This window comes from Trichosporon asahii, assembly GCF_000293215.1.
Source record: "Trichosporon asahii var. asahii CBS 2479 unplaced genomic scaffold scaffold00003, whole genome shotgun sequence".
Classification (NCBI taxonomy): Eukaryota; Fungi; Basidiomycota; class Tremellomycetes; order Trichosporonales; family Trichosporonaceae; genus Trichosporon; species Trichosporon asahii.
Genome location: NW_014040921.1, coordinates 60,714 through 78,470, shown reverse-complemented (window position 1 = coordinate 78,470; position 17,757 = coordinate 60,714). Strand labels below are relative to the sequence as shown.

The following is a 17,757-nucleotide window of genomic DNA, read 5'->3' as shown; positions in this document are numbered from 1 at the left end:
CTGCATTCAAATATGCTAACGAATCTACTTTTCTCTCATCTCGGTGAATGTCTCGCGCCTCGCGCTTCGCCTGCGGCTCGGCGTCTCGACGCTCACTGCTTGGAAGCAAGGTAGGCCTTCTTGGCCTCGTCCATGGCGGCATCGAGCTTGTCGACATTCATGCCGACACCGGTGGCGGCCTCATCCTTGCCGCCGCCCTTTCCGCCAATGATCTTGGACACGTCCTGGAGCCAGGTCTTGGCGTTGAACGCCTTGGACACCTCGTCCTTGGGGAGGAAGTTGAGGTGGGCGACCTTGCCGCCCGCCTCGTCGACGGAGAAGGCGTACACAGCCTTCTTGGCGGCCTTGGCCGCGGTCTGGGCCGCAGAGAGGATCTTGCTGTTGCCCTGCGCCGAGGGGAAGGAGGCGACGTAGACGTTCTCGTTCGGGTGCTCGGCAAAGTACTGCTTGATGTCGTCCGTGACGACCTTCTGCGCCGCGGCGGTCTGCGCCTTGGCGGCGGCGGCGAGCTCGGCAGTGAGCTTGTTGTAGCGCTCCTGGTGCGCGAGCTTGTTCAGGACCGAAATGCCAGACTGGCCAAGCTCCTGCGGGATCGGCTTCAGCGCCGCCTCGCGCTCCTTCGGCTCCATGTTGGCGATGCGGTCGAGCTTGCGGCCAAACTCGGCGCTCTTGCGCTGCACGTCCGCCGCCTCGTGGCCCGTCACGGCGACCATGCGGCGGATACCCTTGGCAATCGACGACTCCTCGACAATGACAAAGTCCTTGATGTCGTCCGTCTTGGCAACGTGGGTGCCGCCGCAGAACTCGATCGACGTCGTGGCCCACTTCGGGTCCTCGATGTTCTTCTCAATGTCCTCGAGCGGGAAACCGATCGAGACGACACGGACCGGGTCGGGGTAGCGCTCACCAAAGACGGCGCGGAGACCGGGGATCTTCTGGGCCGTGGCGAGGGGAAGCTCCTTCGAGTACACCGCGAGCGCCTTCTTGATCTCGGCGTTGCAGAGGTCCTCAATCTTCTTCAGGTCAGCGGGCGAGATGGCCTTGTTGTGGCTGAAGTCGAAGCGGAGCTTGGTGGGGGCAACAAGCGAACCCTTCTGGTCAATGCCGTCACCGAGAACGTCACGGAGAGCAAAGTTCAGGATGTGGGTACCAGTGTGGTTGTTGCGGATGGGCCAGCGGCGGAGCTCGTCAATCGTGCAGATGACCTCGTCGTTGAGCTTGAGCTCACCCTCCTCGAGGCGACCGACGTGGAGAACGTAACCATTGTAGACCTGGACGTCCTCGACCTTGAACTCGGCCTGGCCGTCAATGGCAATGACACCAGTGTCGTACTCCTGACCACCAGACTCGGCGTAGAAGTTGGTCTTGTCGAGCAGGATACCGAACGGCTCGCCCTCGGGAACGTCCTTGGTCGACTCGTAGAACTTGGACTGGTGGTAGATGGCCTTGATGGCAGCCGAAATGTCACCCTTCTTGTACTTGAAGTCGTCGTCAGTCTTGGGGACGGCGTCGTTGGCCTCGAGCGCACCGAGGTCGTGGACGTCAAACTTGACACCGCCAGCGGCACCCTTCTTGCCACCAGCCTTGGAGGCCTCGAGCGACTCGAGACGGGCCTTCTCGAAGGCCTCCTCGTCAATCTTGAGGCCACGCTCCTCGGCCATGATCTGGGTAAGGTCGACGGGGAAACCGTAGGTGTCGTACAGGCGCCAGGTGTCGCGACCAGCAAGGGTCTTGTCACCAGCAGCGGCGGCCTCGGCGTACTTGTTGAAGAGAATCTCTCCGCGCTTCAGGGTGCGGGCGAACGACTGCTCCTCCTCATCGAGAATCTCCTTGAGCTCGGGGATCTTCTTCGTGACCTCGGGGAAGATCTCCTTGAGGGTCTCGACGGTGGTGTCGACGAGCGACGAGAAGAAGGTACCCATCTCGGCACCAAACTTGGAGTTGGCGTAACGGACACCACGACGGAGGATACGACGGAGAACGTAGCCACGGCCGTCCTTGTCGGGGACACCGCCGTCCGAGATGGCGATCGTGAGGGTACGGATGTGGTCGGCAATCACACGGTAGGCAGTGTCGATGCCGTCCTTGTCGTCGGCGCCGAGCTTGCCCTCGTAGGGGCGGGCACCAGTAAGCTCCTGGATGCGCTTGAAGATCGGGGTGAAGACGTCAGTGTCGTAGTTGGAGCTGACGTTGTGGAGGACGGAAACGAGACGCTCAAAGCCCATACCGGTGTCGATGTGGGTGGCGGGGAGGGGACGGAGAGAGCCGTCGTTCTCGCGGTTGTACTGGATGAACACATTGTTCCAGATCTCGAGAACGTCGGGGTCGTCCATATTGACGAGGTGAGCAGCCTCACGTCCACCGATGCGGTCGAAGTGGATCTCCGAGCAAGGTCCACAAGGTCCGGTGGCACCCATCTCCCAGAAGTTGTCCTTGGCGTTTCCGGGGAGAATGTGGCTCTCGGGAACACCGAGGTCCTGCCAGATCTTCTTGGCCTCGAGGTCGGGCTCAAGGCCCTGGGCGGCATCACCCTCGAAGTAGGTGACGTAGAGGCGGTCCTTGGGGAGACCGTAGACACGGGTGAGGAGGTCCCAGGCCATGGTCAGGGCGCCGAGCTTGAAGTAGTCGCCGAACGACCAGTTTCCAAGCATCTCGAAGAAGGTGTGGTGGTATGAGTCCTTGCCGACGTCGTCGAGATCATTGTGCTTTCCTCCGGCACGGATACACTTCTGCGAGTTGACAGCACGCGAGAGCTTGGCGAGGTCCGACTTGGGGTCGGCAGTTCCAAGGAAGAGCGGCTTGTACTGGTTCATACCCTGCGAAAGAGGTCAGCGTCACTCTTGATAAGCGTAAACGAGTCGAGACTTGTGCCGGCCGATCATCGGCCAGATCCGACACATCCACACTGCTTATGATTTTTGACTTACAGCGTTGGCGAAGAGGAGCGTGTCATCGTCGAACGGGATCGAGCCAGACGAGGGCCAGAAGGTGTGCTCAAATCCGGGCTGGTTGACAAAGTAGTCGATGAAGGTGGAGCGGACCTTGGCGGCGGGCCAGTCCTCGGGAGAGGGCCACTTGGCGGCGGCGGTGGTGGGGACGGTGGGCTTGGATTCTCTGCGGGACATGTTGCCGGCTGGAGCGAAGGAACGGAGAGTGAAAGGAGTTGTGCGATGGAGGTGCTGGGATGAAATCGAAAGGGGGCGGACTGTGCGAGCAAAAAGCATGCAACCCTCGGAGATTGAACAGCCTCTGGGGGTCGAGGTCTTTGGAGGGTCGAGGGAAAGAAGGAGGAAGGGGGAAGGTGTGTTTAAGCAAGACCAGAACGGTGGCGAGAGCTGATGAGCGCTCACTGTCAGCGCCGACCTTCCAACTTTGGGCATGGCACAGAGATTGAGTCGAGGTCGCTCACGTGACTCGTAGCGACCCAGAACATGATAAGGTCAGCCACGTGGACGCCTTGTCTTGCCTCCACCAAGCCATTTGATCCCGTCCTCAGTCTGAGTCTGGCAGCTGGCAAGATCTCGTTCTGAACAAAGGAAGAGAAGTCGAGGTCAGCCACGCAGAGGTCCAGACGTCCAGGATCCTTCGAGTCCCAGCGGCGTGCAGCGAACAATAGTCTAACATTGATGCAGTAGTGTGGAGCGCAGATAAGTATTATATGTCATGAAGCTAGATGCCTGCTTTATCGGTGGGAGAAACTTTTCATGCAGTGCCAGTCTAAAAGTGTGAGAAGATGCACAGTGTTTTCAATGTGAGGCAGGTTGAAGGCGATGGCCGCAGTCCAAACCAGGCTGGACAAGGCTGGATGCCAAACGATACATGAGAATGGGGCAAGTGTTTTGAGCATGAGCTAAGGACCCAGGAAGCATGGACCAGGGTGGACGGGGGTTGAGAGCTGAGAACAACAACAGGGCTACAGGGCAGCCGGACAGGGAGTGTCCAGGGCGAGGGGGGGTCAGACATCAAATGGACAGAGCCTGTCGAGTACGCGCCATGGTTCCGGGTGTCGGACACCTGGGACATGCTTTTTGCCAGTAGCAGTAATCCACTGCCAAATCACGTTGATTAGGCCTGGCCTTATTACGGCGTACCGGATGGGATAGCCTTTGTGCTAAACGGCAGTTCAGCATCCCTGGAGGACCTGGACCTGACTGCCTCGAAGCCGGACCCTGGACAGCCCTGCCTGAGTAGTGAGAGAGTGAACGAGTGCACAGCGCACGACGAACAAGCTCCCGGCCAGACAGTCAGACGGTCAAACGGCCGCACGGCACACGGCCAGCGGGCAGCGGAAAGGGTGCAAGGGACGGAGAGCAGTGGTGCGATGGGTTGTGCTGCCGTGCCGAGCGGAGTCCATACGAGCCATGCGAGCCATGCCGTGGTCGCCGTTGTCGCTAGTTCTTCACATGCATTACTCAACCTCGGCGCATGCGCTGCGCTCGGCTGACTGGATCTGCGGGCTGTGACCATGGACAAGCTGCTTCCCCGATCTCCCTATCGTTGTCGCTGGTCTTTTCAAACCTCCGTGCTCTGTCCTGTAAGGTCCTGCCTCAGCCGTCGGGTTTTCCTCGCTGCGTTCCCTGGGTCCTCGTCCCTCTCATTCCCTTCCACAGCCCAGGCGCAGCTTGTTGCATGCAAGGAGCGGCCCTCGGCTGATAAACGCTGTGATGAGTGTAACAGGTATAGGGATTTAGTGCATTGTGGGTGAGAAAAGGTAAACATGCATGCATGACAGCAAGGAAGATTGCGATGTGGAAGTGCTGGCGGCCAACCGAGCGAGTCTGCGAGCCCAACAAGCCCGTTACACTGGCTGGCTGGCTGGTCGGGCCGGCTCCGTCTCCTGTGTCTGTCCTGAGTCCCTCGCTCGACGTGCAGCCCCTCTCCCATGCTCTCACCTGACACCTGACCACCCGCGCACTCTTGACACCCTCACCCTCACCCCGACCCTCGTACCCTCGCTCACCCTCACTCTGCCAGCCCGTACGCCTGTACCACCGCAGACAACCAGGCAACCACCACACGTACCCACCCCCTGTACCACACACCGAACTAGCTTCCTCCGACACCTCCAGCCCGCACCGCACGCACACACACACACTCACTCCCTCCCTCACTCACTCACTCACTCGACCACATCCATTTACCCATAAACCATCCATCCCATCCTCTTGCATACTTCATCCCCCAAACAACACTCTCGCCTGACACACCACTGCATCGACACACGCCGCAACCCCTCCATTCACTCGCACTCAGCATACCCCCATTGTGTCCATTCCTCTCCTCTCACTCCCACCATAGCGCCCGACCGTCGCGCCCTCTCTCCACCAAGCGCTATCCTCAAAAGAGATCCGTGCATCAGTTGCCCAGCACACGGTCGCTCCCCAGCTTGAGACTCCACCATTCGCCCATCCCCCTCTTCCCCCTGTCCTAACGTTTCGTACGCCCAGAAGCAGCAGTCAGCTTGCTCGTCAACACAACGCAACGTTTACGAGTCTCCACGCAACTTCCTCGACTACCAGATCGCACTGCCCCCTCCCAGATCCGCTCTGATATCGGTTCGACCCTGCCCACATCGCTCTCATCCGGCATTGCCCTCTCTCGTCTTCACTCGAAGGCACCTCCGCCTCGCCTGGCTCCAGCTTTGCAACCTGCTGCCAGCGAGTCACTCCCTTCAACCTTCACCCTCCCCCGCCGCCTTGACGTATGACAACGTCCAGGTTCAACACCCGTGACGCGACGGCGAGGGGGACTGGATCAGGCGTCGCGGGCATCGCTAAACAAACAGGAGCGCTGGATCTCGGGCCCGCAGGGACTCGCTCATCGCTCGAGGCTGGTACACACCAGGTGTTTGAGCGACGGCCATCCAACACCTCTGTTCATTCCATGCACTCCACGGGCACCAACCACTCGTCTTCCACCCAGCAGCTGCGTGACAGAGAGCTCGCCCAGTCGCCAGCGTCGGTGTCCTCATCCGGCACCCTCCCGTGGATGACCCCACGAGAAGCCTTCAATCAAAGTCCACAGTTTGCAACATCGTCTCTACCAGCCCTTCCAACCGTCCCCGGATCAGTCCAGGCTCATCCGACTCAACCGGGTCCTCCGGGGGGCATGGCGCGGCCATCATCTCACACTCAACTTCCTCGCATCGCACGACCGCCGTCAATAGACGGGGTCAATGACATGTCCAGCCCACGAAGTGCGCCTTCCAGTGCCAGCCCCTTATCGCAGAACGCCCAACACGGACCCCCGTTCATGCAACCACCACCTCGCTCGACTTCTTCGCCAGACCCGCGGTTAGGCCCTGACGGACCAGGCTCATCGAGGAGCTCGCCGGTCACATCGCCCCGGCCAGCCGCATCGATTCCGCCATATGCGCACATGCCTGCGACTGGAGCAGGAGCCGGAGCACAGACCAACTTCGCGGTCCCTCCGCCAAGAGTGTCATCGTTCACCAACGCCGCTGCCCTTACTACTGGTAGCGGAGGCAGTGATGGTGGCATCACTCCACGCAGGAGCGAGACTCCCACGTCGACAACTTCATCGCATGCACCGCCCGGATCTGCTGGGCAGGGGGCTGTACAGAACTACCAGCCCACGCAGCAACCAACTGCCCGCCGATCTGGATCCGTCACGTACTGTGCCAAGTGCGGCCTTGCCGTTCGAGGACAGTTCGTGCGTGCTTTACAGCAAGTCTACCACCTGGACTGCTTCCGCTGCCGAGTGAGTTTTCCGCGTTGTAGGTTTACTGACGCCATCAGGACTGCGACAAGGTTGTTGCCCAGAAGTTCTTCCCTGTCGAGGACAACGAGGGCAGACAATATCCGTTGTGCGAGAGAGACTACTTTGCTCGTCTCGATCTGATCTGTGCGAAGTGTGACCAAGCGCTGAGGTCGTCGTATATTACCGCCTGCGGTGAGAAGTTCCACGTCGAGCACTTTACTTGCTCAGTGTGTGACACGGTCTTTGGCGCCAGCGATTCTTATTATGAGCATGACGGTAAAGTTTGTGAGTACAGTTCACGAGCCTTGTGATGGGCAGGACAGAGCTAACGTGTGCAGACTGTCATTATCACTACTCAATCAGCTTCGCCAATAAGTGCGTCGGATGTGAGACTGCTATCTTAAAGCAGTTCGTGGAGATCAACCGCAATGGCCGAGACGAGTGCTGGCACCCCGAGTGCTACATGATCCACAAGTTCTGGAACGTCCGTCTCGCCTCGCGCAACTTCACGACACCCGCTTCCGCAACTCCCGCGTCGTCGAGCCTGTCACTGCTAGAGATGAGCTCCATGCCTGGGGCAATGCCCGGCATGTCTCCTCAATCCTCGTTGTCTGCGAACGCCAGTCCAGGTTGGGATGCTGAGATGTCCGCGAAAGACCTCAAGGAGCGCCAGATTGCGATGGAGCTCAAGGTGTCCCAAATCTGGCTCGTGCTCTCCGGCTTTGAGGAGAGCTCAGCAGCCTGCATCGGTGACATGCTCCGAGTTGTCAACGAACGTAAACTCCTCGACGTGATCCTACTGGCGGAGAAGTTCATCTTGCACGTTGAGACGCTGTTTGCGGTTATCGACGACCTGGAGGCCCAGTTCGCGCTTGCTGGCGTCAAAGGTAAGTTTCCTATTACACATGGCCGGTGTTGCAATACTGACATGCGCAGGAATGTCTCATGCGAGGGAGGCGAAGCAGCTTTGCCGCAAGCTCGTCAACTTCTTCTCGATGCTGTCTCAGATCTCCCCGCACGCCAACACGATCCCCAACATGCAGGAGTTGTTGACGCAGGTGACGCAACTCGCTCACTACCTCAAGATCCTCATCCGCATTGCTTTGACCGGTGCCATCAAGCTCGATAGAGAACAGAACAATCCCAAGGCCATGACCAACGCTCTGGCTCGTCTACACCTGTTGTCGCTTGACAATGCCGAGCCGTCGCTCCGAAAGCGTGGTGATCACCCCAACCCCACGCCGCCAAGCGATGAATGGAATGGGAACGAAACGGCGGAGGAGATGGCGAAGCGCAGCTATGACCTGCTGAGCAGACACCCTGAAGGCTTCATCCCCAGCACGAAGGAGATTGCGTACGGTTACCGAAGTCTGGCGTCGGAGGTCACCGGTGAGACAACCATCCGGGGACCGCAAAACGATACCTTTGTGCCGAACGATGGCTGCATCACTTGTAACGGCGCCATCGAGGACGATTGTGTGCGTCTCGGCATGTTCAATCGCTGGCACTCGATGTGTGTCGAGTGTGGAAAGTGTCACGACAAGGCGGGCATCCACCACGACCAGGAGAGTGCTTCGGACCGAACGGCTGAACTTGGATCCGAAGGTACGCACGACTACATGGTGAAGGCTCCTGCCCGAAGGTTGCCACCCAGAGTCGACGACTTCTGCTTCGAGCCCCCCAAGACTCAGTACGGACCCACCGACATCATTTGGTGTGTGACTCATCGCACCGCCACCGCCGAGACTGGCTTCCAGTCTGTGTCTCGTCTGGAGCAATTCGCATTCCTCCTCCACGTTGCCCTGCGCCGTCTGTACCTCCATTTCCGCGAGCACCACAAGATTCCCAGCGGTAAGTCACCCACTTCAGGACCCCACGCTGACGGATTCTCAGCTTTGACGCGCAGCGATGCGAGCACCGATGTCAAGCGTGTCAAGTCGGTGACGCTGGATCGCAAGTTGTCCTCCACTGCCCGACTGCCGCAGCGCTCAACTGTGGTGGAAAGCCCAGCAGGCAAAATGGCGGACGAGAACGGCCAAGTTGTGCCTGCGCGGTCACCGTCTGGATCAGTGCCACCCCCAACGATTGAGGAGGGCGGCAGTACTGAGAGTGGCGTTGATGTCCTCCGGCCTGCGTTTGCACGCAACAACACTCAGATTAGGATTGTCAAGGACGAGCCACCCACGCAAGAGTCTCAGAACACTGAGCTCAGCAACATGATGCTGGCTGTGCCTCAGGCCCATGGCAAGGAAGACGACGCAATTACTCTCAGCGATATTCCGACGCTGCTCGCGAACCAGCAGAACCAGCCTCGATCGGCTTTGAACAGTGTTCCTCTGTTTTCTCAGTTGACGCCGCTCGACGCCAGCATTGTCCGACACTTTGCGCTCATCAATCTGACCAAGACTGGTCTCGGACACTTAATCGACGTCGATGACATTCTTGAGCTGCTGGACACGCGTAAGAATCAGTGGTGGAACAAGATTTTCAAGAACAATGGCAAGAAGGATCAAAAGAAGAAGGGAATTTTCGGAGTTCCGATTGAAGTGCTTGTCCACCGTACCGGATCCGACTCGCAGCAGGGTTCCAACCCGACGACGACGCTTCGTGTGCCAGAATTCATCGAGGACATTGTGTCGACGATGCGTCAGCAGGACATGGCGGTCGAGGGAATCTTCCGAAAGAACGGCAACATTCGTCGCCTGCAGGATATTTCCGACCAGCTCGACAAAGACTCGTCCATTGTTACGTTGTCCGAGGAGAACCCCGTCCAGCTTGCTGCGCTGCTGAAGCGCTTCCTCCGAGAGATGCCGGAACCGCTCCTGACGTTCAGGCTGCACAAGCTGTTCTGTGCGGCCGCCACTCTGCCGAATCCGGAGGACCGAAAGCGATGCCTGCACCTGCTCGTGCTTCTGCTTCCTCGAGCTAACCGTGACACCCTTGAGGTTCTTTTCGTCTTCCTCCGCTGGGTTGCCTCGTTCTCGTACCGCGACGAGGAGACTGGATCGCGCATGGACATTGCCAATCTCGCCACCGTCATCACACCAAGCATCTTGTACGCTAAGAGCGGCAACCCTGCCCGTGAAGACAGCATGGTCGCCATCAACGCGGTGCAGCAGCTGCTGGAGAACCAGGACGACATTTACCACGTCCCTCTCGAGCTCATGTTCGTCCGACACGACAAGGTCGCGCAGATCTTTGCCAACTACAGCGACTACCTACCGCCGAAGGAAATGCACAAGCATCTGCAGAACTACCTGCAGCGCCGCTACCCGCAGGGCAACCAGTCCGGCCAGCACCAGCGCCAGCCGCCTCCGCCCGGCGGTGGCCCGCACATGGCCCGTGCCGATTCGAACCAGAACCAGCCGAACCGTCCCGCCGACCTGCGCCTGTCGTCGCTGCCCCCGCCGCACCCAACTGAAGGCAGTGCGTCGGGCAGCCTCCGCGCTCCGCAGAGCAACAACAACTCGCGCCCGACAAGCTGGGGCGCTGTCGCTCCCCCGCCCGGCCCAGGAACGCCGGGCAGCTCTGGTCTGCCGCCCGTTCTTAACGGGAACGCGGCGCAGGGGCAGCCCTTCGGCCCACCAGGGGGCCAGCAGCAGCAGCCGGCCATGTCGATGCCGATGCCGGCGCCGCAGTTCCGCGGCGGCCCCTTCCAGGGCGCAGAGCGCAACGGCTCCCGCCAGAGCTCGCGGGGCAGCGCGCCGAGCTCCCCCGGCCTGCCCGAGGCGGACCGGCGGTCGTTCCAGATGGAGCGCGACCGCTCGCGCGAGCGCGCCTGGACGCCGAGCGAGCAGCACTCGCAGGGACACGCCCAGGGACATCCGCAAATGTCGCAGCAGTCGCACCAGATGTCCCAGCAGGGCCACGGGATGAGCCAGCAGTCGCACCAGATGTCGCAGATGTCGCAGGCGCACGGCCGGTAAGAGTCGGCATTGACTCTACATATCTTCCTTCTTTGTCATTTCTCTCTCTTATTTTTTCTTCCTATCATCAATCAGGCGACGCCTTCCTTCTCTCTTTCCTATTCTTCTCTTGTCCTCACCTTGGGCCCCATTGGATCTTTGGATCTTGAACGACTAGCGTCTTGCTCTGAAGCAAACGAAAATGAGAAGGACTCCCTCCCCTCCTCTTACCCCTTCACCCACCTCGACATCCCTTATCACCACCCACCCCCCACCACCCGAGCAACCATAGTACCACATTGGCGAAATAGGCTAAGCTAGTAAAGTTATACGCGATACCCCCCCTTTCCTCTTTCCTCTTTCCATTTCCCCCCCTTTCCTCTCCCCTTCTTTACCTTCTTTTTCTCTGTATTCGTATTCCGGCGAGTATGCATTATACAATTCGGTCAAGCTTCAGCGAGCGAGCGGAGCGAGTGAGCGCTGCGTACAGGGTTGTTAATACCGAGTGGAGTGAGTGAGTCTTGGTAAGGCTGGATCTACCGCCACTCGTCTCCATCGAGCGATTCCTACTTGGTAACGAAGTATGAGCTCTGCCAGAGGATACAACAGTGTAATACACAAGTGTCAGATGCATACACAGTTTATGGGTGTGGGTCTAGTTCTAATTGCTGCGTGCGTCCGACGAGAGGCGATGGTTTCTTCGCCTTCGCGCTTTTAAACTCCTACGCTCCTACTTTCCTGCTCTCTCTTCGCCTGTTACTCCTATCTCCTGACCTCGTGACACTTTCCCTGCCGTCGTGGCCCCTCCGGTCGTTTCTCCTCTCGCAATCTCCGCCGTCCTCGCTCGGCGTCTGAGCCTACGGCTCAAACGCCTCGGGGCAGTAGGCCTACCACCGCCTAGCCTGCGGCGGCCTGTACACGTTCGGATTGCTCGGTGTCGTGGGCCTGAGTCCGCTGGGCGTCATGGCGCCCGATCCGGGTCCAGACATCCCACCCATGGACGCATGAGATCCCATGGCCCCACCCATGTGTCCGCCCATAGGGCCACCCCGCCCCATGCCTGGGGTGACGGGGCGCGAATTGGGCCTCGAGTTGTACGTACTTCCGCCCTCGCGCTCGGCGGCGTACGCGTCAAGGATACGCACAATGTCGGTCGTGAGCATGCCGAGTTCGCGGATCTCGTCCTGACTCAGCGGCTCGACCTTGCGCGCATTCCTGCGCGCGAGCTCGGCCTGGAACTTGATCTGCGACGAGGCGTTGCGGTTCGGTCCGTCAATGTCTGAATCCTCGTCGTCGGACTCGTTCTCGTTCTCCTCGTCGAGATCTTCCCGGTCCCGAATGCGAGACGAACCGTTGCGCACGTCAACCGCGTTGCGCGCGTTGAAACGCTCGTCCCTTCCTTTGGTCAGCGCCTTGCCGACACCCTCGAAGACGCGCAGCATGCACGTGTCGAAGAGCGTCTTGAGGCGCTGCAGGTCGTCGAGCGCGTGCAGGTTGCCCGTGATAGGCAGCCAGCCGTCGGCCTCGAGACCGCGCGAGGCGACTTGGAGCTCGTAGGCGCCAAAGAGCATATACGTCAGCGGATCGAGGCGGGTCACGCTGCGGATCTGCGTGAGCGCATTGTTCGGGTTGCCGCCTGGCGGAACGTTGCGCGTCTTCTCGCCAAAGGCGTACAGCCGCTTCTCGGCGGGGTTGAACGACGCACTCGGCTCCTCGGGTCCGCCGACTTCGCGCCGGCGCGAGTTGACACTGCTGGAGTGGATCCACACCATCTTGTCCTGCGACGTGCGGCATGCCTTCTCGCTTGTTCGGATCGCAAAGTTGGGCGCGGACGCCATCGCAATAAGCGCAGCCAGCAGCGGAAGCGAGTGGTCGTGCTGCCTGAGCTGGGGGGGAACTTCCGTCCGTCGTCCGATACGTGGGACGTGCCCGCCTGCGCTGACGCTGATGATACCAGCCTGCTCCAGGCTCTGCAACAGCGACCCCTTGACCTGCTTGATCTGCAGCAGCGTTGGCTTCGAGAGGAAGTTGTCGCTCGCGAATCGGTTGGCTGCACCGTACTCGCCCCGGTCGTCCATGAGTGACCACTGGTTGAAGGCGGCCACGACGGCGAAGGGGTCGGAACGGAAAGCAACTGGGCTCCAGCTGTCCTTGACGGCGTCCGCTTCCTGCTTGACGAGCAACGGGGCGATGAATGGGTCGCGGTTCGTCAGAACCGCCGCGAGGGTCAGGGCGCTGTCGAGACAGCGGAAGAAGGAACCAAACAGACACAACTTGCCGATCGCAGCATCGACGGGGAGCTGCAGCAGCACACGACCGAGCGACGTCAGGTTCTGGTCTCCGTCGAGGGCGCCGAGCATGCGCAGCGTGTCCATAGCGGCCATGACACGCGGCGGCTCGGGCGGCTCGATCGTCTGCGCAAGCACGTCCTCGACCTCGCCGAGGTTGAGCGCCTTGACGTGCATGACAACGTTGGACAGGTCGGAGCGCTTCATCTCAACGAGCTGGTGCGGGTCAAGTGACTCGAGACGTCGGCGCGAGAGCAGACCAAAGTACTCTCCTTCACGGTGACGACCGGCACGACCCGCACGCTGGCCAAGGTTACTGCTGCCGACCCAAGCGGACACGAGCGAGCTCATGTGGCGGTCCGGGTCATACCGCTTCTCCTTGACGCGCGCCGAGTCAACAACGTACACGACATCGGGAATCGTGACACTGGTCTCGGCAATGTTGGTTGCGAGAATGATACGGCGGACGCCGGGCGGTGGCGGCTTGAACACCTCGCGCTGCTCGGCGGCCGGGATCGTGGAGTGCAAGTAGTGCACGGAGAACTGGGACGCATCGTTGAAGTTGAGCCCGAGTAGAGGGTACTTGCCCGAGTTGTCGAGCAGAATATCGGCGACCTTCTTGATCTCGTCCCATCCGGGAAGGAAGACGAGGACGTGGCCGTCGTCGGACTGGCGCAGGACGTGCGCAATCGTAAGCGCCATGAGCGGGTACGGGATCTCGAGCTCGTTGCTCGTGATACCCGACGTCTTGACAAAGTTGGCCGGGTCACGCGACAGCTCCTTGTCGAGGTACTCGATCGTTTTCTTGTCGTCAAACACCCATCCGCCCTGGTTGCGGGGAATGTTCTGGAGCTGGCCTAGGAACTCGTCGAGATAGTGGCGCTCGACAGGGAAGGTACGTCCGGGCACCTCGGCGACGGGGGCGAGGCCGCGCTCGTCGGCAAAGTAGCGCTGGAACAGCGTCGGGTCGATGGTGGCGGACATGAGCACAATCTTGATCGGCTTGCGGCGCGCCTTGCGGTCCGCAAGGAGACGCTTCAGCACGACAAGCAGCAAATCCGTGTCGACGTCACGCTCGTGCACCTCGTCGACGACGACGTGCGTGACCTGGTCCATCGCAGCGACGCTCTCCGGGTTCGCGTTAGACCCGAGTGCGCTCTGCATGCGCTTCAGGAAGATACCCGTCGTGCAGAACGTGATACTTCCATTTGGTTGGGGCACCTTGACGTCGAAACGGACCTGGTAACCGACCTCACGTCCGAGGGGCTGTCCACGCTCGTCGGCGACACGCTCAGCGACGGACATGGCAGCGAGACGACGCGGCTGCGTGCACACAATGTTGCACTTGGCACCGTCGCCGCGGTTGATCCAGTCATCGAGAATGAGCTGGGGCACCTGTGTCGTCTTACCCGATCCAGTAGCGGCCATCACGATCGTTACGTCGTTAACTTCGATGCGGGCCAAAATATCGGTCGCCTTGGTGTGGACGGGGAGCGCGGCACGCGTGTCGCGCATCTTCTCGAGCTTCGGGTCCGTCTCGTAGTCGGCCAGGCGGTCCTGGAGCGCCATGCTCTTGGCCTGCAGCTCGGACGCCGAGGCGTGGAACCGCCGTCCAGCGCTCCACGCTGGCATGGTCTGCTGAACGTGCGCAGCAGCGTCAGGCGGCGGAGCGTTGTAGTAGAGTAATGAGTGCCGGATGTCGCCGCACAAGCCCTGGACCTCGTCACAGAGAGCATCGCTCATGCTGAACACGAGGTGCGGGGCCATTCCGAGGTTCAACGGATCCCGCTTGGCGTACTCGACGAACTCGGCCCAGAGCCCTGGGTCGCAGCTCTCGAGGTACTTCGTGACGTCGAGATAGCAGCGGATGAGAGCTCCCTTCTTGTTCTGTCCACTACCCTGGCCAATGTGCCGGCCAGAAACGCTCATGACGGCCTCCCACGTCGTGGGGCCGCCCTTCTTCCGTCCCGGAATGCGCTGCACGGCGCTCATGTACTCGACGTCGGGCTTGCCAAACTTGAACTTGTTGCAGTACCACTCCATGAAGTTGCGTGCGCGGTCGTACGTGAGCTCTGAGCCGTCGGATAAAGTGGCCGTCTCTCCACCGCCAGGGGCATTCGCGACGGCAGCTGACGCTCCACTGCCGCCAGCCTGTGCCTTTGCCGCGCCGCCTTTCCGGTCGAGCTGAGGTCAGCCAAAACAATCCATCCGCAACCTCACTAGTCCATTGGCCTGCAGCTGCAGCACGGCACTGAGAGCCGCGAGCTTCTCCGCCTCCTTCTTATTGGGGCTGTCTCCGACACCGACGATGCCATATTCTTCGTTCGCAGCCACGGAGCATCTGTCGTTAGCTTTGGCATAGCTGCTTCGCAGCTCACCGGAACACTTTCTGACCGTTAACAGAACCTTCGGTCACGACAAAGCCCTTGCCGCCTTCTCCGAGGTTCTGGGCTCCGCCGCTGCCTCCACCGAGGTAGTTTGCGAGGGGCGCCTTGGGGTTCTCCTCCCACTGCTGTTTCAGTGTGACGGGGAACCGGCGCAAGATCTCCTCGCGGTTCAACAGGGGCGGCTCGAGTTGTTGTAAGGGCGGAGGGGGCGGTTTCCCTCCTCCGCCACGCCCGTTCTTAGCGGGTCTTCTGGGATGGCGCCTCATCTTCTTGTGCTGGTGTTCGTGAGCGTCACTGCCGTGAGATGCGGGCTCGGCGTGGGTTCGCTTGCGGGGTTGGGACTGAGCCGCCGAGGAAGACACGGAGCGATCGTCGTAATGGGAACGGTAGCTTCCAGAGGGACCAGAGGAGCTGGAAGGGCGAATCGCCGAGGCCGCTGATCTAAATGCGCGCGAGGATGAAGCGAAGTGACCCGACGCCGTAGGTGCGGGGTCGAGGCGGCTGGCGAGCGAGCGCGAGGACGGAGGAGGGGGAGGGGAGCGGGGGCGGGACTGGGACTGGGACTGGGACTGGGAATGATAGTTTGCAGTCGCGTTGCTGCTGGGCATGAATCTGGTGATGTGTCCGTAACCGAGCGGCGCTCGGGCGCGAGGGGCAAGAGTCAGGCGAGCAAGGCCAAGCAAACTGAAGCCGGTGGTGAGCGCGGTGCAGCTGATCTTGCTGTAGCTAGGGCCTGGGCGGCCTGTCAACAAACGGTTCAAGCTGCCAGAAGAGGGCAGGGCAGGGAGCCGGTGCGGACTTGTGATTTGGCGGCTGCTAGATACGCTCGACTTTGGTAGCGTGGACACGGTCCGCGCGCCGACGGATGTTGCACGCAGGGGCAGACCCGACAGGGGTAGCCGGGGCGGTATCGTCAGAGGGGTCGAGTTGGTGCACCACGTCCTCGTGGGTGAGGTGGTGGTGGTAATGTGAGAAGGAGGAGGGAAGGAAGACGAGGTGTGGTGTAGAGTGTGCGAGGAGGTATAGGTATGACGCGGTAGTCGCATCGATGGCCTCGATGGGACTGCTCGTTGGTGACTGGTGCCGCGATCCGCAAGCTGGATGGACTGGAACTTTTTGAGACCGAGCCTGCTTGTTCCTTGCGCTCCAGTGACCCCGCCTTCCCTGCATGCCTTGCACTTTCCTGGCATGAGCCAAGCCACGCGGTTGATACAGTCGCACACGTGACCCCCACCAACATGTCGCTCACTGTATGACGCAATCTACAAAGGTCTGGGCTGGCTGCCGACTGCCTGTTGTGATGGGCGTTATCCACTTGCTCGTATCAGTGGTGAGATCTGAGAGCGATCTGCCTGCTGCATACCTCTCGGCGGGTGAGCCAGACACGGAACAGTGCCTGGAGACGTACTCCGTCCGGCACACACAACTCAATCGGCGACTCTCGGACTCCTCGGGTCTTCTGACGTCCGCTTCGTCATGCCATCGGCATCAACCTCACGCCTCTGCGCCTTGCCGCTCTCATCTGAATCCGGGCATTCACAAGGTCTCCGGCACGCCCATATAAAGCTTGCCTCGATGGCGGGACGGAGCCCACCACTGATAACACACCTGCGCACCTTACCACTACACAGCAGGTCATCCCCTTGGAGGCTCTTCAACGCCACCGCTTCATCTGATCGTCACACCATCACCTTCTGAAATCCATCAGCACATCCGAACGCCTGTAACACCATGTCCGCCGTTGGCTTCTCATCGGAGGAGTACCGCTCTCTCAGCACCGCAACATATGCGCTCGTCGGTGCAGCCAGCGCGACCTCGTATGTGCTCTACACCCAAGTCGGCCTGAGTCAGGGCGGCGTCATCCCGCTACTGCGCGGCACGCTCGCGCCCAGCGTCCGCATCTCGTCTGCGGATAAGGTCAAGATCTGGCGCGGCTTCTACAATGCTGCCAAGGTATGTCTGGTTGGACTGACTGCACACACTGTAGCAATAGCAAGCTGAGTTGACGAAGCTGTAGCTGACACTCAGAAAATGGCACTCGGCGGCACAGCAGCGGCTGTCCTCTGTGATGCAGTCGTGGTGGCGACGCACCCGAACAAGTGCGTGCGCAAGCTCTCCCTCGCCTCTGGCATTGTCGGCGCTCTGATCGTCCCCTTCACTTTCGGCTTCATCATGCCCACGAACAAGGAGCTGTTCGCGCTCGACGACGAGAAGCGCCTCGAGGGCGAGGTCACCCCCGAGCTTGAGAAGAAAGCAGACACGCTCATCGGACGCTGGGAGACGCTCCACGCCTGCCGCTTTGCGATGTACGCTGGCGCCGCAATCCTGGCGACGTGCGCGCTGCTCAAGGACGGCCGCTCGACCTATGTCTCCGAGGCTGTGGTCTTCTAAATTGCGTCCGCCAGTTGTAGTGGAGAAGCCGAGCTGTAATTGTAAGGAAGCATGCGATGGATCGCG

General features: G+C 60.3%; 4 protein-coding genes across 4 annotated transcripts; 2 read left to right on the top strand and 2 right to left on the bottom strand.

Moving 5' to 3' along the window:
• Positions 1 to 92: 92 nt before the first annotated feature.
• On the bottom strand, positions 93 to 3,125 carry A1Q1_00677 (alanine-tRNA ligase; the record flags this gene model as incomplete). Its single annotated transcript, XM_014328416.1, has 2 exons — positions 93 to 2,816; positions 2,928 to 3,125. 2 exons carry the CDS (start codon positions 3,123 to 3,125, stop codon positions 93 to 95), a joined length of 2,922 nt encoding a protein of 973 aa, XP_014183891.1.
• A 1,596-nt stretch (positions 3,126 to 4,721) lies between these two features.
• Positions 4,722 to 10,646, top strand: A1Q1_00676 (rho GTPase activator; the record flags this gene model as incomplete). Its single annotated transcript, XM_014328415.1, has 7 exons — positions 4,722 to 4,977; positions 5,448 to 5,661; positions 5,718 to 6,672; positions 6,759 to 7,005; positions 7,059 to 7,607; positions 7,657 to 8,571; positions 8,614 to 10,646. 7 exons carry the CDS (start codon positions 4,722 to 4,724, stop codon positions 10,644 to 10,646), a joined length of 5,169 nt encoding a protein of 1,722 aa, XP_014183890.1.
• Positions 10,647 to 11,512: 866 nt separating this feature from the next.
• On the bottom strand, positions 11,513 to 16,470 carry A1Q1_00675 (DEAH RNA helicase; the record flags this gene model as incomplete). The annotated part of the gene is made up of 4 exons (XM_014328414.1): positions 11,513 to 15,064; positions 15,134 to 15,203; positions 15,292 to 16,042; positions 16,125 to 16,470. The coding sequence occupies 4 exons, from the start codon at positions 16,468 to 16,470 to the stop codon at positions 11,513 to 11,515; spliced, it is 4,719 nt and encodes a 1,572-aa protein (XP_014183889.1).
• A 561-nt stretch (positions 16,471 to 17,031) lies between these two features.
• Positions 17,032 to 17,691, top strand: A1Q1_00674 (uncharacterized protein; the record flags this gene model as incomplete). The annotated part of the gene is made up of 2 exons (XM_014328413.1): positions 17,032 to 17,253; positions 17,329 to 17,691. The coding sequence occupies 2 exons, from the start codon at positions 17,032 to 17,034 to the stop codon at positions 17,689 to 17,691; spliced, it is 585 nt and encodes a 194-aa protein (XP_014183888.1).
• Positions 17,692 to 17,757: the final 66 nt, after the last annotated feature.